This window comes from Lepisma saccharinum, chromosome 24 (assembly GCF_977018435.1).
Source record: "Lepisma saccharinum chromosome 24, izLepSacc3.1, whole genome shotgun sequence".
Taxonomy (NCBI): domain Eukaryota; kingdom Metazoa; phylum Arthropoda; class Insecta; order Zygentoma; family Lepismatidae; genus Lepisma; species Lepisma saccharinum.
Window position 1 is genome coordinate 51,542,033 of NC_139252.1, and position 25,971 is coordinate 51,568,003.

At 39.3% G+C, this 25,971-nt stretch overlaps 1 protein-coding gene across 1 annotated transcript in view; it reads left to right on the forward strand.

Annotated features, from left to right (window-relative positions):
* Gyc32E (Guanylyl cyclase at 32E) overlaps positions 1 to 25,971 on the forward strand; it is a 155,814-nt gene that overhangs the window by 47,846 nt on the left and 81,997 nt on the right. Inside the window, exons 4-9 of the mRNA XM_083110956.1 lie at positions 207 to 356; positions 1,537 to 1,669; positions 17,634 to 17,718; positions 20,320 to 20,472; positions 21,139 to 21,264; positions 25,760 to 25,932. Of these exons, the coding sequence (XP_082967082.1) occupies positions 207 to 356; positions 1,537 to 1,669; positions 17,634 to 17,718; positions 20,320 to 20,472; positions 21,139 to 21,264; positions 25,760 to 25,932 (820 nt within the window). The remainder of the gene's footprint in view (positions 1 to 206; positions 357 to 1,536; positions 1,670 to 17,633; positions 17,719 to 20,319; positions 20,473 to 21,138; positions 21,265 to 25,759; positions 25,933 to 25,971) is intronic.

The window sequence follows — 25,971 nt, forward strand, 5'->3', positions numbered from 1 at the left end:
TTCAATTGAGTTATTGTTTTCAAATAATTAACTGAAACTCAGTTTCTTTCGACGATTGAAAATGACCCGATTGAAATTCAAGATCGTATAGAATACTAAGAATCCATTGAAGTGCGTTATATTACAGCAACATTGAGTTGATTCTGTTCTGAGCTGAAGGTTCAACATACATATTGTGAAACATATTTATTCCTTTGTCTTTCCAGTTTATCTCTTCGTGGGCGAGCACTTTGCACTGGTGGAGTTCGTGATGTGTCTGGACAGCCGGGATCTTCTGAACAAAGGCGAGTACATCATCATCTCCGTCGACGATGAGGCCTACAACCCCAACAAGACGCTCAGCATAGTTCAGAGAGGTAAATATAGAGATTCCACTCCCTTGTGTTTGCATCCTTTTATCACTTTTGCACCTTCACCTCTCTACATTAATAGCTGCGATGAGGATGAATGCTGGAGGAGCAGATGACGAAATGAAACAAACACAATGTATCTTTCAAGAACCCAGAAGGTGTTAAGGATGACCTATATATGTTTATAATTGTTCCTACATCCATATCATCGTCGCGATTAGCAAAAAGTGGCTTAAATGGGACGTTAAATAAACTAATTCAATAAATCAATCAATGGACCCAGAAGTCAAGAAGTAGGATATCAAGGCAGACAGATTTCATATATTATGATACCTTCACATTAGTTTTTCGCTAATTACTTAATAAATCCAATGCAAAATTTCAATTAATCGAACCACGATATATTTTACAGCACGCATTTCTTGCACTAAAATCACAATTCCACATTTATTCATAGTAATAAATACTACTTCCTTCTTAAATAAAACACCCTCGTGGCAATTGATATGTAATCTTTCCTACATTTCAGCGCTTTTGGAAAGTTCATAAGGTATCAAGATAAGTAACTGAAGGTAGGTCAATGAAGATTGACGTCATCACAAAGAGGTAAAAGCTGGAAGTGTGATAACAGTTATATAAATGATCCTAACGAATTACAGGACGAGGACATGTAATGTTGCATAATAAAATCATATCAGCAGTAAGGTAAAGTTTGTGTTCGACATTTTTAGAGATCAATATTTAAATTATTTTCCTATGCATCGTAAGATAATACCCAACCCCAAACCAATAACACTGGATGAACATTCCAGTAATTAGTGAAGAATTGCACGAAACTCTATTCTAAAATAGTCTCCACAACAAATGGTTACAAAGAACTTACCTAACAGTGACCCAGACGTGAAACATTTTGCTATCAAAAGACACAAAGCAGCACAGAAAACTCGTATGTTTACCTGATGCAAAATAATAATAATAATAATAATAATAATAATAATGGATTACGTTCAAGTGATCGCTGGAAATAGACAAATGAATTCAGATAAGGTCTGTCCTCACCTCTTAGATGTAGCAGACCGGATATTGTAAAACAATTGAAAGGCAAGATAAATGAAAACGAACATTTTTGTTCATATTGTCAGTGCTTATTTGTCTCGCCTTGTTTCTCTACCATTGTCTGTTTCAGAGTACTTGGATCCATGGACACGCTTCGAAAACCAAAGCTTCGCCCATCGCCTCAAGCCAACAAGGAAGGAGGTTTTCGGCTTCCGGTCTGTCCTGAAGCTCAGCCCCTTGCATCCCTACAACCAGCACTACAAGTAAGTAACACTGACTTGCCTTACGACGAGGAGAAATGACGTTCAACCTACCTTGATATTTTACGTATTTTACGTATTCATTCAGCCATGAATCGTGTATACAGCGTCGCATGGTTTGGCCGCACTGCAATGTGCTCAAAATATTTTAGGCATTAGTAGCTACTTACAATTACACAATCAATGGAGAAAGGAATGCTCCTAATTCGACAGAGTAAAAATGCATGTGTTGATCTGCTGCAATGAATCCCTGATGTGTGAATCGGCTCATACATCCTTGAAAAGAACGTTAAATATTGAAATAGTACGGACAAATGAGTTATTTTTTAATAGAATGCTGATCAGATGTTGTCTGTAGATTCCTTCCAGGTAACACCACGAAAGAAAACTAGCACCTCTGGGGATGACGCCATATTGAATACCTTACCATAGGGCTGGAACAACGGATACTGCAACAAATTCGCATATGATACAAGTCCTTTAATTCACTTGGCATTATATAATAATTAAATACGTTTGCACACTGAAGAAATACACAAAAGCCCACATCCGATAGGCTAGCTGAAAAATGTTCTCCCGCTGCCGCGAGCCGACATGCACCATGCCGCTGAGTTCGAATATCACGCTCCCAGAATTCCGCGTTCTTGCAAAAAGCTCCCAGCGGGATTAAAATAAAAACAAATGAGGAGCGGAAAGCAATACTATTTACAATCTTCAACATTCTCCCCCCCCCCCCCTGTTGAAATGCGCAGCATCCAAACTAAATCATGAAAGTTCAATTGATCTTCCCATCTGGAAGAGGTACAATCTTACTGAGAGCCCTTCGGTACACTCCATCCTTGGTGCGAACCACGGCTACACGAACTAAATTGTCTTTCCCTGGAAACACTTCTTCTATAATGCCCATTTTCCAGGATAATGGTGGTAGGTTGTCTTCTTTCAGAAGCATAAGTAGTCCTGGTTGCAGGTTGGGCTGCGTGGTTGTGCACTTCTGACGCTGTTGCATACCATGAAGATAATCTCGGGACCAGTTTCTCCAAATCCTTTGTTGAAACTGTTGAACTCGTCGCCACCTGGAAAGTCTATTTTCCTTGAGATCACTTAAGTCTGGTTGAGGAAAGGAAGTTAGTGGACCACCAATAAGAAAGTGGTCTGGAGTGAGGTAATTAAATTCTTCGTGAGAGTCAGGTAAGGATGTAAGAGGTCGAGAGTTTAAGCAAGCTTCGATTTGGCACAAAAGAGTTGACAGCTCTTCGTATGTCAGTACAGCATTCTTGGCGACTCTGCGAAGATGGTACTTCATAGATTTTATGGCGCTTTCCCAGACACCACCGAATGTTGGGCTACGTGGAGGTGAATTTTTCCACTGAAAGTTTTCTTGTGCTGCATACCTTTGAATGTCTTCACTGAATCCTTGCGATTGAAATAGCAATTGAAGTTTCTGAAGTTCGTTCTTCGCTCCTTGAAATGTTGTGGCATTATCGCTGATAATGGTGGAACACTTGCCTCGCCTTGCTGTAAAGCGTCGCAATGCTGCTATGAAAGCTTCAGAAGTAAGGTCTGTTACTAGCTCAAGATGTATTGCTCTCGTGGCTAGGCACGTAAAAAGAGCGATGTAGCATTTCTTTGTGATTTTACTCCTGATTGACTCTACTTTTATGACGTATTGTCCGGCATAGTCTATGCCTACATGATTAAATGCCTTGCTAGGTGTAACTCTGATGGATGGGAGCTGTCCCATTAGCTGATGTGCTGCGGATGCCTTCAAACGATAACAAGTTAAACACTGATGAATGATTTGCTTAATAACTTGTCGTATTCTAGGTATCCAGTACCTTTCTCGAATGGATGAGATTAACAATTGAGGTGCTGCGTGCATCAATCGTTCATGCTCTGATGCAATTAGTAGACGGGCGAAGTGACTTTTTGGATGCAAAATGATTTGATGCTTGCTGCTGAATTCCAAGTTGCTATTTTCTAGCCTACCTCCGACACGAATAATTCCCTGATTATCCAGAAAGGGGTGTAAGTCCTTGAGGATACTTTTGTTGGATACTTGCCCTTTGGCAGTGAGATCATTTATCTCTCGATGAAAGAACGAAATTTGTGTCATAACGACACACGTTTGAGTAGCGTCTTCAATGTCAATTGAAGTAAGTGGATCGCATTGTTTGTTACTTGCATTTTTACAATTGCGAATGAATCTTTTACAGAGCACTACAATCCTTAACAATTTGAAAAAAGTAGAAAAAATGATTATTATTGCCTCTGATTGCAGATGAGACACCAGTGTGGTTACAGGAAGCTTTCGTTGTTCAGGAACATCTTTGTTGTTAAGACTTGTGTCAGATGATGATGATGGCCAGCACGTTTCATTTTCTTGCAACCAAGCTGGACCATGAAACCATACCGAATTATGAATATCTTGAGGTTTAACTCCACGGGAGATTAAATCCGCTGGATTATCCTTGGACGAAACATGTCTCCATTGATAAGTTTGAGTAAATTCTTGAATTTGCGCTACTCTGTTAGATACAAAAGGCTTCCATCTGCTTGCTGGCGATCTGAGCCATGCCAGAACTATTTGTGAATCTGTCCACAAATAAACATTGTCAATATTAAGTCTCAAAATTGGGAGAGTCTTGTTGAGTAATTTGGCCAATAAGACTGAAGCGCACAGTTCCAATCTAGGAAGAGTGGTTTTCTTGATCGGGGCGACCCGTGATTTTGAGCACAGTAAGTGAATTTCGGTGTAACCTTCTTCGTTTGCTGAACGAACGTACAAGCAACTGCCATAATTTTTCTCCGATGCATCGGAAAAGCCATGGATTTGTATATTCTTGACACAACCAGGTGTTAGGATGAAACGTGATATTTGCATTTCACTGGGAACTTTTCTAACGGTGGAAGCGGCCCCGGCGCCTACCCAGCGTCGAATAACATGGTTACCTGGGGAAAATTCTGGGGGGTAAAGGCGGTCAGGGGCGTGATGCTAATCACATCACCCCCACTCACGACCGGATCAAGAAAGTGTGGGCCGTTACCCCTACACCCCCTATATGCCTTCATGGCGTGGTGCTATGCACAGGGGAACACTTTACCTTTTTTTTTAACCTTTACCTGATGACTGGTAGCTGAGAATGAAGATGAACCCATTCAACTTGCAGGCTTTCTGGAAGTGGATCATCCCAGTTTATGTTGTGAAGCCACAACTGTTGTAAAAAATACTTATATATTACAGTTACTGGTGAAAGTAGTCCAATTGGATCAAATATCTGGGCAATAACACTGGCTACTTGACGTTTGGTTGGTTTGTGTGACATCTTGTTGACAGACTTGGCTCCAATGTTAATCATGAAAGTGTCTGCCGAGGGATTCCATGAAATTCCTAGAGTTTTAACACCTTCGGTATGAAAATGAATTAGATTTTGAGTCTCTCTCAGTGATTCTGGAATAGCGTTGAGTACTTCAGTGCTGTTGGAGCACCACTTTCGTAAGATGAATCCTCCTCTTTTCAGAAGTTCTGATAGATCTTGATAAAGTTGTAACGAACCTTGCACGCTACTGCTTCCTCCAACGTAATCATCAACATAGAAATCACGCTGCAACACTTGCGATGCGTGTGGGAAGTTAACTGCTTCATCTTCGGCTAACTGCTTCAGACATCTGGTTGCTAAAAAGGCACTTGATGTAAGCCCATACGAGACCGTATTCAATTGAAATACTGTTATGAGTTCCCGAGGAGAGTTTCTCCACAGAATGCATTCAGTGGCCTGTCATCTGGATGTATGTGTATCGTTCTATACATTTTTGTTACATCAGAAACTAATGCCACCTTGTGAGTTCGAAATCTCAGAACAATGGAAAACAAATCTTCCTGTATGGTAGGTCCAACCATTTGTATGCTATTTATTGATTCACCGCTTGTTGATGGCGAACTCCATAAAAAACAACACGTATTTTCGTTGTACTGGAATCCTTGAAAACACAATGATGCGGAATGAAAAATTTTTTGCTGTCATTTGTTTGTACATCATTTAAATTTCCTATGGGCTCCATGTGTCCCAACTTGTATAATCAGCCTTTAATTGTGGTTGACGTTGAAGCCTCGTTTCTAATTGGTGAAATCGAGTTAATGCAGAGTGTGAGGAGTCACCTAACACTGAACGATCCTTACATAATGGCAGCCTGACCGTATAACGGCCACTTTCATCTCGTGTTACATTTCGCTGAAAATGTTGCTCGCAAGCAATTTCTTCTGGTGATTGCAGTTTCGTGTGGATGTCCTCTATGATCCAGAACTGTTGGAGCTGCGAGCTGATAGAATCTTCCTTTCTCGTGAAAAATGACCTAGTAATACTGTTGCTAGAAGATGTTGCTGGAATCTTCCCTGCAATAATCCATCCAAACTCTGTGTCTTGAAGAATGGGGAAATTTCCTGGTTTTGTTCTCTTTTCAGGCTTCATGACGGTAAAGAAAACCTCTGCACCAAGCAGAATCTGTATTTTGCCCGGCGAATAAAAGTTTGGGTCTGCTAAACGAATATCTGTTGGAATGTTCCATTCAGATGCATCAACCTTTTCTGAAGGCATTAGTCCTGTGATGGTTGGCAACACTGAGCACGAAATACTTGTCGTAAAATTGCTATTATTAGATCTCAGACGGATCTCTACTGAATGACTCGATTCAGCTGACGAATTGTTGATTCCCTGAATGGGAACTCGATGCTTTACCTTTCTAAGACGATTACTTTGAACAACATCTTCAACAATGAAATTATTCTGACTCGCCGCGTCCAAGAGAGCACGACAATTGACCCAATTGCCCGCTATATCTTGTACTTGAACAATTGCCGTAGCAAGTAACACCTGTGACGCGCTTTTCTGCTTAATTGAACAATAAGAAACCTGAGGTGCTTGATCTGAATGCTGTGAAGAATCGCTTGTATTATTTACCATTGATGGGTTCACGTGACCCCCAGATGACATTTCTCGTTGCCGGTTTACATTGGATGTACCTTCATCTACATGAAGTAAAGTACTATGCTTCTGTTTACATCGCTTGCACACTCCATATTTACACTGTGCCGAAACGTGATTGTTGCTGCTAAGACAGTTAAAGCATACGCGATTCTCACGTAAAAATTTATACTTTTGTGAAATAGAAGCTTTCTTAAAGGCTTCACACGAAAATAAGCGATGTTTGTTTGCTTTACAAAACATGCACAATGAAGAATCTGTTGTAACATATGACTTCGAGGATTGTTGACATTTAGCACTGTACTGTTTGTGCATATTTGTAGATGATTTTGTTGCTACCTTGTTACCTTCACTCGTAACTGGATTAATCTTTTCAAGAGCCTGGCATCTGTGCTCCAGAAAACTAAAGAGCTGATCTAATGTGCTAAATTCAGTATCATTACTTTCTAGTTCAAATGCTCTTCTCGTTGCAGGATCGAGATTTGAAACAAGATGCTGAATTAAAATTATATCAGTTAACGACGTGTCGTCAGCTATCATTTTGAGCGCTGAAATAGAGCTAACTGTAGTGTTTGTAAATGCACGAAGTTCCTGACAATTCTCCTTTACAACTGGATTGATATGTAAAATATCATTTACATGTGAGACTGCAATCAACCTTTTATTGTCGTATCGCTCATTGAGTTGCTCCCAAGCAATAGCGTAATTTGCTTCTGTCATTGGCAAATTTTGAATTAGATGTAAGGCCTCGCCTTTCAACGATACGCGCAAATACTGAAACTTCTGAACATTTGAAATATCTACATTGTTGTGTATCAGCGACACAAACGTGTCCTTGAAAGACACCCACTGTGTGTAATTACCGCTAAAATGTGGTAATGCAATTGCCGGAAGTTTCACCTGCGTACTTCCTCGTGATGCAGATTGTTTACTTTCAGGGGAAACTGGCTTTGTGACATGCTTGTCAATCAAAATTTGCATTCTTGTTTTCAAATCAAAGTACATGCCTTCAATTTCTTCTCTTGCCGCGTCATGTTCACCTTCGACTGATTGTAGTTCAATGCTGTCTTGAACTTCTAATTTTAGCCAAACCTCGTTTAAATGCTCCAAGCGAGTCTTGATTGTTAGAATGTTGCTTGATGCTTCATCGTAAGTATCAACATACGAAGCTATACGTTTGAGTTTGCGCTTGCATGCATTTCTCTCTTTGATAAGACGCTGAATGTCGGCCATGGTTGCAAGGTAAGGAAAATACAAGGAAGGAAATGTAAAATGAACCAGACTTACTCACCGATTTGCTTCTTTGATACTTGCGTAGAAAGTCAATCCCTCCTCCCACGACGGTGGTGAAGAAACAGAGAATCCATCATCCTACGACGAAACAAGAGTTCCTGAAACAGCTGATTCCATCGTACCGTGACGATTAATGCTACTGTAATCGCAACAGAGTTCAAGGTCACTGCAAAATCAAGACCATCTTGAGGTTCAGGCCGCAGCGCTCAGTCAAGACGTCATCATCTGGAGGCGATCGTCTTAACGCTGTAAACCCCTTGTCGTATTTTTATCATAGAGAATTAAGCTATATTTATTTCTTTTATGAAGTTAAATTTTGGCATTTACCTTCCCGACGAATATAGTTAGAAGAGAAAAGTAGAATATTGAATATTTATACCAAAATGTTCATTCAGGAAGTCACTATGGCCACCACAAAAAATTCTTAGCATAGCACAAAGAACGGGTTAACAACCGTTTGAAACTTCCTGGCGGAAAAATTTAAACATTGTATATATTTGAAAAATATTATTGGGAATGTTTGTCAGCTACAGTAAAACTCGTAACCCCTTTTGTATGAACTGTTGTATGTAAAAATCAATTGATTAAATCAAAACCCCGCAAACTTTCCAAGTTACCTAATGAATTAAATTGTCTATAACTTTACCAAATTAATCAACCAGATAATGCAGACATTCTGTGTAGCTATACAATCTCAATACAAAAACTTACGAAAGTTATTGGTACAAGGGCAATGTTACATTTCTGCGTAAAGGTAAAGGTAAAGGTAAAGTGTTCCCCTGTGCATAGCACCACGCCATGAAGGCGTATAGGGGTGTTGGGGGTAACGCCCCACACTTTCTTGATCCGGTCGTGAGTGGGGGTGATGTGATCAGCATCACGCCCCTGACCGCCTTTACCCCCCAGGGTTTCCCCCAGGTACCCATGTTATTCGACGCTGGGTGGGCGCCGGGGCCGCTTCCACCGTTAGAAAAGTTCCCGGATTTGAACCGGCCGGGGATCGAACCCGGGACCTTGAGCATGGTAGTCAGACGCGTTACCGACTGAGCCACCGCGGCCACACATTTCTGCGTATAAAGACTAAACTTAAATCATTTGTCACATTGTAATTTCGACCCTATTGACTTATTGAACGATAATAAACAAATTGAATCTTTTCATTGTAGTTAGTAAGATCTGTGACAATAACTAGAGTTTCCAACATTTTCATTGAAAAGAAAAAGCTGATTAATATTTCGATCTTAGCGTTCACTTGGGAAATAAACGTTTGGAATATTTCTTCACACTGTCTTTACTCTGTTAATAAAATCGTGAAGAATGTTAAAAACTTATGACACAATAAACATTATCACTGATTTAATAATCAAAGTTACGAACATCGAAGCTTCACAAATACAAAAAATAAAAAGGAGTTCATATGAAACAGTTTTATTAAATTTAATACATTTTTAGTTCATATTAACATAGCTAGGTAACAAAATGCTTTCTGTGTGAAAACATTTGTGTTTGAAACATAAGTAATATATTCTTAGATAATTTTACACACGAATATTTCATCGAAGTTCTTGTTACACATCGCACCCTCGTATTTGAATGCACAACATATCTTCCATTAGCCTCCAATTAGCCTAAAGAAGCATAAAGCGAGCTAAAATAAGAATGTAAATGTACACATCTATCAACTTTGCCCTGTCGTATAGCTTTCTTTCATTAAGCATATTTCGAAACTGAAAATTTGTGCAAATAATATGAATATGTTATCGAATGCTTGCATAAAAGTTACACTAACAAACTGCTTGTAGACACGAACGTATATTTTAAACGTTGACTAAATCTTGAAATTAATTTGCAATCATAAGCAACAACGTATCTTAACGTCAACCAACGTTTGTAATTCAGGTTAAATTTTAAAAAATTGTTGACAAGAGATAAAACATGAACACATTTAAGAGTATATTGCATGCCTATTCCGGACACATGAAATGTTTACATCATGAACTATTACTCTTATTTATTTATGAGTATAAAACCTTTGTTACTTAACTTGTATCTTTTCGTAGGGGCCGAATGGCATGGAATTGCCCTAAACATTTCTCATTTTCAACGACATCTTGAAGAAATGTGAACGTTACTCTTACCTTTTTCATCATAATTGCCTCTGCAATTGAGTACACAACACTTACACACCAGACCTCTTGCACATTTAAGCATATTTACACGTCATGTAAACTCAATTACAATTCTTAAATTTGCATTACAATCCCATATTCACTAAAAAGGTTCAACATTGATTCCGAAGAAGCAAATCAAACATGGCGGCTATCTCGCCTCCAGTTGATGACGCTTAATCATGTGACCGGAGCAAGCCATTAGGCTTTCATATAGAGAAGGTAATGGCAAAATGCCTTCAAACAATGTTCGTTACGAAAGCGCGGAAAACCTGTATGCGTACAAACGAAAAACACTGTTTGTTCTGTAACACTGTCACAATTAGCACTGTCACAACTGATTATCACTGACCTGTACGAAACAAACTGTCACTATATCCGGAATGCGGAGGACCATAAATGTCTGTAGATTCCTTCCAGGTTGCACCATGAAAGAAAACTAGCACCTCTGGGGATGACGCCATATTGAATACCTTACCATAGGGCTGGAACAACGGATACTGCAACAAATTCGCATATGATACAAGTCCTTTAATTCACTTGGCATTATATAATAATTAAATACGTTTGCACACTGAAGAAATACACAAAAGCCCACATCCGATAGGCTAGCTGAAAAATGTTCTCCCGCTGCCGCGAGCCGACATGCACCATGCCGCTGAGTTCGAATATCACGCTCCCAGAATTCCGCGTTCTTGCAAAAAGCTCCCAGCGGGATTAAAATAAAAACAAATGAGGAGCGGAAAGCAATACTATTTACAATCTTCAACAGATGCAAATTAAAATTTTAAGTTTCATGGAACCAGATCTCGAAGATTCGGATCCGAAACTCCCGGACCTCGAAGATCGAGTTCCGAAAGTTAATGACCTCCAAGTCTGTGATCCGAAAGTTCCGTATCTTGGAGATCTGAATCCAACCAGACTTACCTATTGCAGTGTACTTACTTTCCGATTATCCTCCACCCGATGTCCTTGAATATTCGGGTCAATGTTGGCGGAGGTTAAATATAAGATTAAATAACCCCTAACTTTACCTCTAAGAGTTTTGTCTCTGACAAGCACTGTTCTCAAAGAAAGGAGAGGTGATATAAGATTACAAGTCTTCTTGTGTCTCTTTTGTGCCCAGAAAAAGAAGCACAAAAAGAGCTCTTTCTGTTTTCTAAGTATACGAAAACATGTGAAGATCAGATAGGCGATACGGTGCTACCATCTATTGTTAAAAAATAGAGTCGTTGTGGGTTAAGGTAAAAGGTAACGGTAACTTCCCCTTGGCGTCTCTTTATCTGTTTGTTGCCTTTGTGTATTGTAGTGACGTGTGGGAATTGTTATGTTCGATGTGGCCCAACATGTTTTCAAAGTTAGGCATTTGTTCAGTGCGTCAGCCTGAAAAATACAACTAAGTATCATAACTTAAACTGCGAATTTGTCCTTTAGCTTCATTCCCGTTTACAGAAATGTAAGATATTTCATAATTCAATTTATAGCTTTGGAGGTAAATTATGTTGTTTTAGAAAACATAATAATGCTATTTCTGGACACACAATACATATAGATAACTATTTTCAATTCATTTGCTGGTTTTCAGACTTGCATACCAGTGGCGTAGCATGGACATTTCGGGTGGGAACGCCAAGTCCGAAGGAAGGGTCGGTCCTTTCTTGCTTAATAATTTACTTATGGTATTAGTCGCCACAGGTATTGTTTATTTGCCTGAAGTCAGCTTCGTTTTCAATAAAATATCATCCATGCATGTTTTAGCTAGAAAATTAGATGCCTCACTATGCCACAAATATTTTGAACTCGGGTGTTTTATACATTTTTTTATACCTTTCTGCATGACGCAAGTCATTAAAAACCAGCTGAATCACAAGCGCCTCTGCACAACAGTAGACATCATTGTTGTGGGCGATGCAACTACTGATTGATTTGGTTTATTTTACTTCGCTTTTCTACCACTTTTGGTTAATCGCGAATATGAATATGAGTGATGATATTGATGAAGGGACACTGACAAAGAACACCCGTGCTCACGCCGGGATTCGAACCAGGGACCTCTGTCGTCTTGGCGCACTGTGAAAAGCAGAGTGGATGATCCAAATATCGTACACTCTACTGACGTAACAGTGCCGATTAGTGATTCAGACCACTGTTTATTACATCTTGAGAATGCTGATAAACATTTTAAAATAATTTTGTCCAGAGACCATTCGATGTTAAGAGTTTTCAAATGAATGCTAAACATTTCCATTCACACAATATTAAGTAGTTAGATAATAACGAAAAAATACAATAAAAAAATTAATAGTTTTGCGGGTTAAGTGATAGAGCAGCCACAGGCTGAATTTCTACCACGAGGACTTCACCAACTTATTTGACAAAAACTGTGTTGATCTTTTAGTTTCTAATGCACATCGCTGTTCGTGCGATAAATTATACAATGCAGTGGCCATTAAGAAGCAGTATATTTGAGATTGGTAAAGTTACGTCAGTCAATATTGCGTATTGTAGCATCACATAGCACGAATTGCATGAGCGCGAAGAGCGAAGAACCGGGTAGGAATTCTACGGCTGTCGTCTGCTTCAGAAGGCAGGAAGAGTCACATGAACCAATCACGGTAGACCTCTCGTACGCTGGCGTAAGAGAGACCATTTACGCACGTGCTGTAGAAATCGAAGCTTTCCCTCCAGAAAGGCAGCAAGGAATATAAGAGTCCTGTACGCCGAACCTGCTCGGCGTCCGGCCGGGAAAGGCATTGAAAAGAGGTGCTAGAACGAGTATTGAGAATGGAGCGTTGCAAGCGGATCGCGATAATATCTATTATAATGCCCTGAAGGTCAAACATATATGAAATTAGTCACGTTTTACTTTATAATCACAGCATTTAAGCATTTTTGAAATTTTAAATGTGGGAACGCCGGGCGTACGGGAGTACTATAACGCTACGCCACTGTTGCATACAAACCTATCAAGTTTTAGGGATTGTCTGATTTTCCGTGGTGTTGACTAGTTCAAATGTGCTCCATTAAATGCCTATCTTGTAGTTTTAATACATATATAAGTGCCTGCTTTTGTTTTGATGCCCTAGTCTTAATGCACATTTAAATTCATATTTTGTGGTTTTAGTGCCCTTTAAAAGCCCATTTTCTAGTTTTATTATAGCCTATTTTGTAGATTTAATACCTGTAGTCGACTTTCACAGTAGGGGTTGTAATGTACTGGCTTTGTCTCCTTATGGTATCCTTATTCTGCGTTTGCGGAATGTTTTTTTGTTGTTTTCAATTTATAAATATAAAGTAAATTGTGCTTCTACCACAAATTCACACACAATGGTTCAATCAGGATTCAGTCACACTCACTCTCTCGCACGACATACTTAGCTTCTCTGCCTTCATATCTTCCTTCATCTCTCTCTCTCCCCCTTCCCTCCCTCTTCATCTCTCACCCTATCCCTCTCTTTCTCTTTTAACTCTTTCTTTTCTCTTAGCTTTCTCTTTCTTTTTATCGTTTCCTCTCTCTTCCTCTTTGCGCCTCTTAAATGTATCCTTTATTTTCCCTCCCCGCTTCAATTCACTCAATGACAATGCCTCTCGAGGTTCTGCACCTATCTCTGAATATCCAGCTGTATTTCCACAGAAAGGAAAGTTACTCAATATTCTCATTCTTATACGAAAAAAAAAAACACGATTTAACATAATATGATAAATAGGGATCGGAAGTTGATTATTTTTTTTCTGCGCTTTGAAAACAAGGCTAAACCTGATATCGGTCCGTTTCCCATAAGTTGGATCCAGAAAATATTGTTTTTCCTTTGCATTTTTTGGACTTTTTGGCTTTTAAGCCTTTTTTTTCAGTATTTCTTGCCGTCATTATTGCATTTTTCTTCATTTTTGAGGTTTGGTTGAGTTGGTGTTTTAAGTGCACTTTGTGCACAGTAAGGCTAATCGGGACTGGACCTACAGTTTAAAATTGGATCCGAACTACTATATGCCTCCACCGGATATTGAACCCGGGACCACTTGATTACAAGCTATCACTGCACCATCGGGGAGGCCCTATTTTGTAGTTTCTTCTTCTTCCCTGATGTTTCGTGAATTTTAAATGCATTTGCTAGCATAATTTAGGTATTTAAATTTCCTATGGTGTTTTTAGCAAGTTCGACATGCGGTCAATGGATATGCACAATGTTATTTTTAACTGAAAAGTTTGGCAATGGATTAAATAATTAATTGTTGTACATTTGTTTTTTCCTCCAGCACTTAAAGTATTTTGTGTCAAGCGTACTTTGAGGTTTCTTTGCTGGCCACTATAATCGCTTCAATCTGTGGTTAGTCACAATATAAATAAATTATAATCTGATGTTCGAGAAACACAACTGAATTTTAGGATGCTGACCGACTTCTGTATCTGCAAGGCTCACTCTGAAAGGAGGTGAATGACTTAACAGAAAAACTTTGGAGTAAAAATAAGGAAAACTACATTGGCAGTAGTTTAAAACACTAAATAACGGGGTTTGTCTAATTATTCAACTACTCTGATTTAATTTATGATAAAAATCAAGTTTTCATTTAAGACCAAAAATTATTTTTGTCATTTTTTTTACCAAGGCAAGAGGGGTGAACTTGGGAGCAAAATATGCTTACATATTCAAATTCAAATTCTTTATTTGATTGGGCGAGGTTCAGCCTTAGGCTGTTCTGCCACCTAACCAGTGTCATCGATTACATTTTACGTTTCTTATGTTATTACAGTATTAATACAGTGTGCAATAAACTGTATGATTTAGTTACAAAATCTATTGATAAAGTAATTGTAAAAAATGTATGAATAAAATGATGCAAAAATTGTGAAAAGACAACAACGTAAAAATAAAATAAAATGAATAAGAAATAAATTTTAGAAAAAGATTTAGACAAAATTGAATTTCAGTTTCACAGTCCCTGATATTTATAAAGATTTTAACCAAGGGAATGCTTCTGGAAGTGAATTCGCGCGGTGAACGCCCTCTTGCAGGTTTTGCGGTGCTGAAAGTTCTCACTTGCAAATTGAGATGCACAATGCAAATAATGAGACCAGCCAAGACTCGATTCTGGAGAAATCTCCCTTCTCGCAGTTTTAATAAGAGCTTTCTGCGTCTTATAAGAACGGGACTGAAATTAACGACTTCAGTCGAGCCTCAATAAAGTCTTCTTATTAGCAAAATCTCAATTATATGGACTAAAGCTTTCATCGTATTCCTTCCAATCCCTACGCAGACGAGGCAGACTTCTCGAAAGCATTCTATATTGTGAAGCATGTAAGTCTTATGAAATCTTGCGATAAAAACTAGCTTCTCTCGCAGTTTTGTCAGAGTTGCAACATTTGCATCCTACCTGATACATATTGCCACTATCCTTCACCCAAAGGTGGAAATGGTTAGCATACCGTGCTACGCCAACAGAGGTTCCGGGTTCATATCCCATTCCGGGCATGAGAATTCTTTGTTCTTTCTCTTCGGTATGTGGGATCGAATCTTGTGGGTGTAGCTCATTCATCCTTGACTTATGGAGCAACTCGCTGTTCATGGTAAGCTTGATGGTAAGGTGCGAGAGGTAACAAGTACACACTTGAATGGCAAAACACAACACTTGAGTTTTGAACCCCCAAGACTGGATCAGCATGGCTAATGGAAAAGGTATACCTGTCTCTGTATAGTAAACCCTGTCTCAGCTAACTGTAGAGCAGGGCTGCGCATATCGGCAGAGGAGGAGAAGGAAAATCGAGTGATGAAAGCGCAGGGTTGCCAACCGTGCGGTCCTGACCTTTGCCCGTACGCTAAATGCACGGCTTGACAAAATTTGCTCTTTCAGTTTTATCCCTAATATTTCCCTAAGAAATTATTAAACCAAGCCTACGAACCTGGAGACAAAAATACGGTCCGTTTGTCATGTGCGTTCGGTATTATCCTTTTCAAAAGTTTGCAACGCTGCATAGCGAAGGAGGAAATCGGGTAATTCCCGTCGCCCATTACGCAATCCCGTTTCTCTCGCTGTTGATTGGTGGAGCCGTCTCGCGTCACTACTTGCGCAGAAACGTGTTCTCGTTCGCCTGGTCTACAGTTGGATAATAGCTGAAGTTCTGCGCAGAATTGTTATGGTCGTGACTGTACAAAGGAGTCTGTCTTTCGACTCGCTCAACACGTTCTTGGCCAAATCGTACTACTGCATTTTTCCCCACAATTCTCGTAACTCACTGCCTGACTGACTGACCATTCACCTCTCTCCTCCCAGACAATTATTCAGATTGAATTTACTAAATAATGCCGTGAAAACTTAAGTGGAAAATCAGCCTGCTGTTGTCTTGGCTCCGTGAGTTGTTCTGTTGGAGATTGGCGGCCTTTTTTTAATCCACACCACTGCATACTTTCTGACAGGGGAATCTTTGTTGGACACATTATGATTAATGGACACGAATGATTTTTCAATTGTATATTTTACATAGTTAAGAAATGGTATGTTTTGAATTCCATTTACTTTGAGGGGGATATAAACATCCCAGGCAGGGATAAAAATATTTTGGTAACACTTTCATATAGGTGAGACGGATTTCTTCAAATTTACAGGAGAAAGTACTTACGGAAATCATTTTCTGTAGCGTTGTGGAAGTTCGTGAATGTAGTTTTGATCCATTTTAATGCGAATACATGTTGTTTTCTGCGAAAATCTCTGTCCGACACGCTGTTTCTGCTGCCGCCATTTGCTTTCTGCACGTGTGTTAGATGACGTAAACCCCGTAGTCAGTGTTTCAAACTCGCCGTGTTTTCACTATAACATGACGTGTCGAGTATTTTTATTTTTTTAATTTTTTTTAACTATGCTTGCCTAACGTAACCTAACCTTACGAAAATTGTTTTTGGGGCTAACGTCAATGGTTTGCAAGGTATTAGCATAATTTCAAATCTGGGCACAAAAGTAGGTACTTTCCGGTGAACAAGGTTGCAACACTGTATAAATCGAAAAAACACTCGCATAACGCGCGATGAACCAGTACACTGTCGCCATAATGTGTGTTACAGAATCGAAATAACAAGTAACAGTAAGTACTCGTAAATGTAAGAAATAGACATTATCTTAGTTATAAATGCATTATTTCACCTTAGGAAATGTTCCGCATTCCAAAATAGTACGTTAGTAATGTAAAAAAAGTGTGAAATATATGATTTATAGGTGTCACCCCCGTAGTGAATTAGTACCAATATTTCTTTGTCGGGGATTTTTATTTTTGTGAGACGGGATGAATCTCTGTTAATTCTCACACTGGTCACAACCAAGGTAGACGTAGTTTACTAACGACGAGCATTGGCAGTGGCGACGACTAGGAGGTGCTTGGGGGCAGTACCTCCCACTTTTGGCTCCGCGCTATGACCTCTTAATGCTAAGCCTTGTCTACCAAGAGAAAGTGAACTGTCCTTGCCCCCCAGTTTTTACACAATCACCGCCACTGTTCATTAGAATATTACGTTTAACAAAAAAATGTCTCTTTCGTTTCAGTGAAATTGGGAAAGAGATCATCAGAATGTCCACGAGGCCGCCATTTTGCGTACCCTTCCATACGAAAATATACCCTCGTATCCCGGTAAGTACGAGTAGATGGCGCCACCGTCTCTCTTTAAGAACTGGAAAGTTTGGTTTTGTTTTCACCCAGTGTACAGTCGGAAGGGCTGGAGCTACAGTTTAAAGTGGCACTGGAGCTAGTAAAAATACTTGCTCTGGAAATCCAACAGGGGAACTCTTGCTTTCAAGTCTGATACATTATTGTCACGAAGGAGAGCGATTAGGACCCTACGCAATCACAGACTCCTGCAGAAAATTTCGTAAAACGGGACGATGTCAAAATTATGTTATGAAGTGAGACCTGGCTATACTGATGAATCCTGTGACGTCATGTTTACAGGTCTTCGTAAAATTAGAAATAATTTCAAGGTAGGCAGAGAGAGAGAGAGAGAGAGAGAGAGAGAGAGAGAGAGAGAGAGAGAGAGAGAGAGAGAGAGAGAGAGAGAGAGTGTGAAAGAGAGAGAAAGAGTGAAAGAGAGAGAAGAGAGAGAGAGTGAGAGAGAGAAAGAGAGTGACAGTGAAAGAGAGAGAGAGAGTGACAGTGAAAGAGAGAGAGATTGAGAGTGAAAGAGAGAGAGAGTGAGAGAGTGAAAGAGAGAGAGCGAGAGAGAGAGAGAGGTAGCGACAGAGTGAAAGAGAGAGTGAGAGAAAGCGAGAGAGTGAGAGAGAGAGTGAAAGAGAGAGTGAGAGAGAGAAAGAGAGTGACAGTGAAAGAGAGAGAGAGAAAGAGAGTGACAGTGAAAGAGAGAGTGAAAGAGAGAGAGAGTGAGAGAGAGATAGCGAGAGAGTGAAAGAGAGAATGAAAGAGAGCGAGACAGAAAGCGAGAGAGTGAGAGAGAGAAAGAGAGTGACAGTGAAAGAGAGAGAGAGAGTGAAAGAGAGAGAGAGATTGAAAGAAAGAAAAAATAGATTCCAATACATTCCAAAGAAGGTGAAAAAATAGCGATAGAGAACAGAAAGGTCATGGAATACAAGAATTAGAAGAATTGAGCAAATTCCATATTTTGGGAGGAGGGGTGAACCTGCTTGATTGGCGTCCAACCACAAATTGCAGGAAAAATGTCTGATACAAGAAAACCTAAGAGTTCGTCAAAATGTCCCTGTTGGTGTGTCTGACTTCAGCCTTGATTAGCCTATCGGTGCATAAAGTGAAAGTAAAGCAAACTTTCTTGAAATATTTAAAAGTCTCTACTGGGTCATTCCACGAAAAGTGGTCCTACTCTATGTAAGTGACATAATCGATTAATGTGGACATTATTATTGTTTTTTAAATTGCATTAATGTTTATATGTTTGTGAATGCATATACAAGGTTCGCCCATAAAAAAAACAGAACTTTTCTTTTTTTAGGAAAGAAAACAAGTAATTACCTTCAAATTACTTTATCACCTTCAAAATAATCATCAAAGGAGGCAATACACTTTGACCAGCGTTTGTAAAGGTCTTGGAAACACTGTTGATAGTCATTGACAGTAAGTGTTCGCAAAATACGCGTAACATTTAATTTAATGTCCGCGACGTCGTCAAATCTTCTTCCTTTTATAGCCATCTTAAGCTTGGGAAAAAGGAAAAAATCAGCAAGGATAAGTCCGGAGAATATGAAGGGTGATTGATCACTGTCTGCTTAGCAAGGTATTGTAGTACAGACAATGCGGTATGAGGCCGGGCATTACCGTGTAACAGAAACCATTGGCCAGAATCACAGAGGTCCTTCCTAACCTGCTTCATCCTGTTTCTGAGTCGACCAAGCACTTCCTTGTAATATACCTGCGTTCTTGATAATGCTGCATCACCATACACTGCCCGTATCATATGTAACGTTTCGGTAAACGATTTACCCAATTTGTAACAAAACTTCATGCTGGTACGTTGTTCCATCTTGGTGCGCGTATTTTGTACGCCGCCTGCACGCGACCTGCATCTGACGCACGCTTGCCCCGATACCGACTGCCTGTAACAGTTTGAAACATGCACTGACGGGAAGTGATATAGCTCTTTGCAGTGTTGCCAGAATTCGGTACCTTTTTAATTTGGTTTGGTTCTTTTTTTTTTTACAGTTCGGTTTCTTTATGGGCGGACCTTGGAATTTGCACATTTCACCAATATAAGTTACAAGGATCTGCATCCTATATGCTTCACAGATAAATGAAGTCAACATTTGCTACATTTGTAAAGTGTCATAAACGTAACATAGTTTTGTTAATGCCACCATACTCAAGTCCTTCTCATTTCTTAGCAGTCGCCATAAAGTACTTCATACTTCTATGAAATCAGTTCGTTATGAATATTTTAATCCAATCTCATGTCTATAACCTTAAATTTTGCGTGTAAAATGCCACACATGTAACGCCAGAATGCCCCTTACGCGTATTACCCAATGTCTACCGTTTCAGAAATTCACAGTAACATTAAATAAGACTGAAGTATTAACAGGAAATTTGTATTTTTAAAGTCAGATGGTGTTATGTAGTTTTTGAGAAATGGTTCAGACAATCAGGACTACACTATTTTTCCTGATAATTCAAAACATAATCGAATATTATCGAAGCAGTGATGCTTTCGAACTCTGCAATCATGTAAAATAATATAGAAATAAGAAATTTAGTGTTCTCATTTATTTACAGGTCCCTTTACACGCAGCTAACCTCTACGACGCAGTCATCATTTACGCACGTGCTTTAACAGAAGCCCTGCATGACGAGGAAGACCCACGCAACGGTACCGCCATCTTAGAGAGGATCAGAAACAGGCCATACCGATCCGTTCAAGGTCACGATGTAAGTCCACTTGCAATTTCAAATTGTATGTTTATTCCGGAAAATAACGTTGAATGTTCAAATCGTGACTATAGTTGAGTCATGCGTCGGCTTGCAATGCGAACAAACACGAGAAATCTTAGCTAATTGCACTTTACTTTTTGGCCAACCCTCGTATATTAAAAAAAATTAAGGTACCTAAACCAGTTTGGCCTATTTGCTGTTTCCAAGTAGTTGCATGGTTTTGTTAAAAAAAATTGTACAAAAAATAAATGATTTTTACTCTTCTTGAGCAGCTAGATAAAATCCTATAGTCTCATTTTGTAGAGCAGAACAAGAGCTATAAAATGGTATAATATAATCATTGCAGCCACAATAGTTCCTAAGATAATGTAGCAAAACCCGCGAGAGAAAACACAAACTTCAACAAAACCTATTCGGCAGAACCACAGCTCTCTCTGCGGTCCGCGCGCAACATTAGTTTTCTCTGCGGTCCGCGCGCAACATTAGTTTTCTCTGCGGTCCGCGCGCATTGTATATAGAAAGGACAGAAAAAGAGAGCATTGAATAAAGGGATTTTATCAGCACGTTTTGGAAAACATTCTCAGAACCATTTGTAGCCATTCCAGAACATAAATTTCCAACTTGAAATACTTTCCCTATTAATAAGTGTCCATGTGATTCCAGGGTTTCATCGATGCGAACGGTGATGCAGAAGGCAACTTCACTGTCGTCACTCTGTTCGACGAAGAAGGCAACATCACCGTGCAGCCGGTCGGTTACTTCCAGTACACGACCAATAAGGAGATCCCGGTAAGCACAAACCCTCTTTCTGCCATTTGTAAGTTCTCAGACAGGAACTTGAGGCGTCTAAAGAATGAACGGTGCAACGTATACAGGGTGGGACCGAACTCTACCGACAAACTTTCACTGGTTGTTCAGTGGTGTTGGGTGTGTGTTTTGATACAAGGAACCCATGGTTCTCGGTACCTCATTACAGAGTAATGTGAGGATGTGCTATACGCGTATTTGTATCATGTCCTTTGGAACGTGATAGATGGGTTTTGGTAGATTACAAACAAAAATAGATAGCTACTCAGAACCTTTTGTAATACTATGAATATGTATACAAAAAATACAAGAAAATACATGAGTAAAGGAACAAACCTAGGACAAAACTCGTACTTGTTTGATGAACAACTATACTGTACGTACAGTACACTGTGTACACTCAACGGCAAAGGTAATGGTAGGCAAATTGTCCACAACTATTTTTATTATTTTTTTATTCTACATCCTGTGTTGTTTTGAGGAATGAAACTACGTTGGTTCGAAGCAGGTATTGATCTCTGTTTATTGACGTCATTATTTCATCACATTGTGTAATACAGACCGAATGAAAATGTTGGTGGACAATTCGCCTACTGTTTCTTTCGACGTTGGGTGTACCAGTGGCGGCGATTGGGTTCCAAAACCAGGGTGGGAGGCAAGGTGCCAAAACTAAGGGGGCAAAGACAGTATATTTCCCTTTGTAAATAAGGTTTAGCAACTGCCCCCCCAATCACCGCCACTGCTGTGTACTCTTCCACTGGAGTACGCATGCTTTTTTTCAGGAGGGACTGGAATTGTATAGATGCATGCTTTCAGCTGCGTCAACTTATAGGGGGCCGTGGGGACATAGCGCCCCCAATCATTTTTCGTGTTAATATTGTTATTATTATATTTGTTAAAAAACTCAACATGCTGACCAAGGCAGAAATTTCTTTTATTATAAAACATAATTTATCGTAACGTTTCAACCTTCTAGCAAGGTCTTCTTCAGACTATGCACCAAGTACAAATGTAACAAGGTACAAAACAGGACGATATATATATACACCACAAACATTACTCCCCTCCAGACTATTAGAAAGTGAAGAAGGTGTTAGAAAGAGTGGAAAGGACAAGAGAGAAAGAGTAGAGAAGAAGGAAGAAGAATGAAGGAAAACCACTTTCTAGATGGAAGAAAATATGTTTAGCCTTTTAGGTGAAAGTACAGTTGACAAGGGAAGGCCACCTGCTAGAATGTTCCAGAACTACAGTAATGTTTGTGTATATATATCGTCCTGTTTTGTACCTTGTTACATTTATACTTGGTGCAGAGTCTGAAGAAGACCTTGCTAGAAAGTTGAAACGTTACGTTTAGTTTATGTTTTATAATAAAATAAATTTCTGCCTTGGTCAAAATATTGAATTTTTCATATAATGGAAACAAGGCTTAATGGTGTTATATTTGTTATATATTTGCGTATTGAAATGTAAAATAGCGAGTATGGTGTGCATTAACATTAATATCATGATATATGGAAGGGAGAATTGGGGATTTTGAAAACATATAAGAACCCTGTGTTTTTCAAACGTTGGAGGCGTAGACAATAAGATATTTCGTATGTTTAGAACGTTCCACTCCCAAAAATGGCAACTGGGGGTCATTCTATGGGGCTTACATTTACCACTCTCGTTTTACCGAAGTTTTATTTTTTAGTGCTTTTATTTGAAAATGTTGACTTTCCAAAATTTCGGAGGGGGCTGTAGCCCATTCAGCCCCTCTCTGCGTCCGCCAGTGTACTCTTCAGTACGTACTGTTTCTTTAATTCAGCTGTTCAAAGTGTCGACCGCCACGATTACGACAAATTGTACAGCGACGCTTTAGCATCCCATGAGATCGACGCACATATTCAGGGGGTGCGATAATTCTAGCAGCCAGGTCCATGAGATTGTCGACTGGAGTCTTATAAATTAATAAATTACATTACAATGAATCAATTTAAAAATGTCTTAAAAAATCAATAAATATGATTCGTTCTGGACAGCAGAATGGTCTGGACAATCTTAAAAGAAAAGAGGGAAAGATATATTATAACTAAATAATACAGGGTGATTCTTTATGTAGTTTACAACTTCAATAATTTATAATTATTTATTGGAACCACATACAGACTTAGTTTATATGTCATTATGCAGCAAAACACTTCAAGTTTTTTATTAGAAATCTGTTATGATTCAATGTGTGCACCGTTGGTCATCCTGGACACATCCCAACGAAAATCAATTTCCTGCCAAACATTAACTAGCATTTCAGGGCTAACATTAGGGATGGCTGTTGTGATCCGATCTTGAAGTTCATGAAGATTATGAGGTAGGGGAGGGGTGTACACCCTATCTTTCACAAACCCCCACAAAAAAAAGTCGAGTGGAGTGTTTCTTCGAACCAGAACACGCACTTAGCTCTTTCCGCACCAGTGAAAGCCATTTTCAACGATAGACCGGTGGCGCCGCATGTGATCAACTCCGCAACTACACACTACGTGAGTCAAAACTTTAAGTGTTTTGCTGCATAATGACATATAAACCAAGTCTGTATGTGGTTCCAATAAATAATTATAATTTATTGAAGTTGTAAACTACATAAAGAATCACCCTGTATATGTAACTGTATTTTCTGTTCTTATTATATATTTTTCTTTTGATTGATATTGTGTATGTAATTGTACCTTATAAATAAAGAACAATAAAGAAAGCTGGGGAACCGATAAATTCGGAGCAAAAGATTTCCTGGTTTATTTAAAGGCGCCAGGACATAAGCGCATACCCTGGAATGCACCCACCATATCGATTGATGCACCAGAATGCATCGATTGATGCACTAAAGTGTGTTTTATGGCTTCTTCAAAGAATCAGATTCACATTTGATGCATTTGGGTGCATTTTTTGTATGTTGTGAAAGAAACACTAAAGTGCATCATTTGATTCAAATGAGGATTTCCTTCAGTCGAGATGCACTTTAATGCATCAGTTGATGTTCCTTGACGTTCCTGCATATTTTTGGATGATGCACTTAAACGTTTGGTCTGAGCTACATAAACTCTGTAGCTCGGACCAAACCTTTAAGTGCATCATCAAAGAAGATTCATTCTAGTGCATCAAGGTGCATCAAAACGCATCATCAACTGATGCATTGAAGTGCATCTCGACTGAAATAAATCCTCACTTGAATCAAATGATGCATTTTGGTGTTTCTTTCACGACATACAAAAATACACCCAAATGCATCAAATGTTAATCTGATTCTTTGAAGAAGCCATAAAACACACTTTAGTGCATCAATCGATATGATGCATTTAGTTCTCTGAGTGTATGCGGGTGGAGGCGTTCCTGTTTCGCACCCCCCATTTATTTTTATACTCAAAGCTCGAGAAACGAAACAAACTTCGTGTAAACATACACAAAGGCAATAGAGTTTGAATAAACGTAAGAAATATTTGTTGGTAGGGTTCGGATCCATCTTGTATAATAAGGCTGTAGACATTTCATGTGATGATTTATCTCTCGTAAGATGTCGCTTCTTGTGTCTTGTACTCTGATTCCTGTCAAATAAACCAAATTTGTACTTCTTTACTCTAAATTTCTTAATTTCCTTGACAATATCCTGATCGAAACTAACCATGAAGTGAGCCTGAACTCCAGTCACTGATTTTTGCAAGGATTATACTTTTATCGCTATTTGTTGTTGTTGTATTGAACACGTTTGGACTTTCAAGGAATTTTAAGAAAAGGTCAACTATAGTATTCGAGTGCGCGTCAAATCTGCATATGGCGATAGCCAATAACAGCGCACTGCAGCTGTGCCATGTCGAAATTCCACACGGAAAAGAGACAGTGTGGTTGAGCGAAACTTTTTTTTTTGGGGGGGGGGCTAAATTCCCGTTATTTAAAGGTTTCGAATGTATGAAAAATGTGTTACAGAACATGTTACTGCACATATACAGAGTGCGGCAACTAAACCTGGCGGTTTTTAATTACAAATAAAAACGAAACTCTTTCGTGCAACGAAGTCAATTGAATACATGTTGTACTTCATCTTAAAGCATTTTAGAAAAATAGCATTAGTGGCAGTTTCATGCAATTTCTTGACAAGTACAGTTCATTTTTGAATAGCACACTTTGAGGTTCGGCAACTGAATCTGACGGTTTTTTTAATCAACACTGAACGGAAGTTGCACGAAGTAACAACATTCAGCTCTTCTTTATATCAAAGCATGTCAGTCATCATGCAGCATTCGTTTTTATTTGTACTTAAGAAGTGCCAGGTTCAGTTGACCCACCCTGTATAAAGTTTTTTTATTTTTAGCAATTAACATTTTTAGGTATTATGGCACAAAGAATCAAGGTTCTTAATCATGAAGTGTTGCCACCTCAACTGGATATCGTCCTTGGGGCCTTCCTTTGAGTTTTCGCCCTGGTGACGTAAGATTCGTTTTGATTCCAGGAGTTCAAGTACTTCGACGAGAGCCGACAGATGCAGTGGGTCGGAGGGAAGGTTCCGGTGGCTGAACCAGAGTGCGGGTTCCAGAACGAGAACTGCACCAGCGACTGGAGCATCACGGCGACACTTGTGGTAGCTGCTTCGTTGGTGCTTGTGGGAGCTGTCTTCGGCTTCAGGTAAGGCAGCTTCTGACTGGCTGTCTGCACTTTTCTATT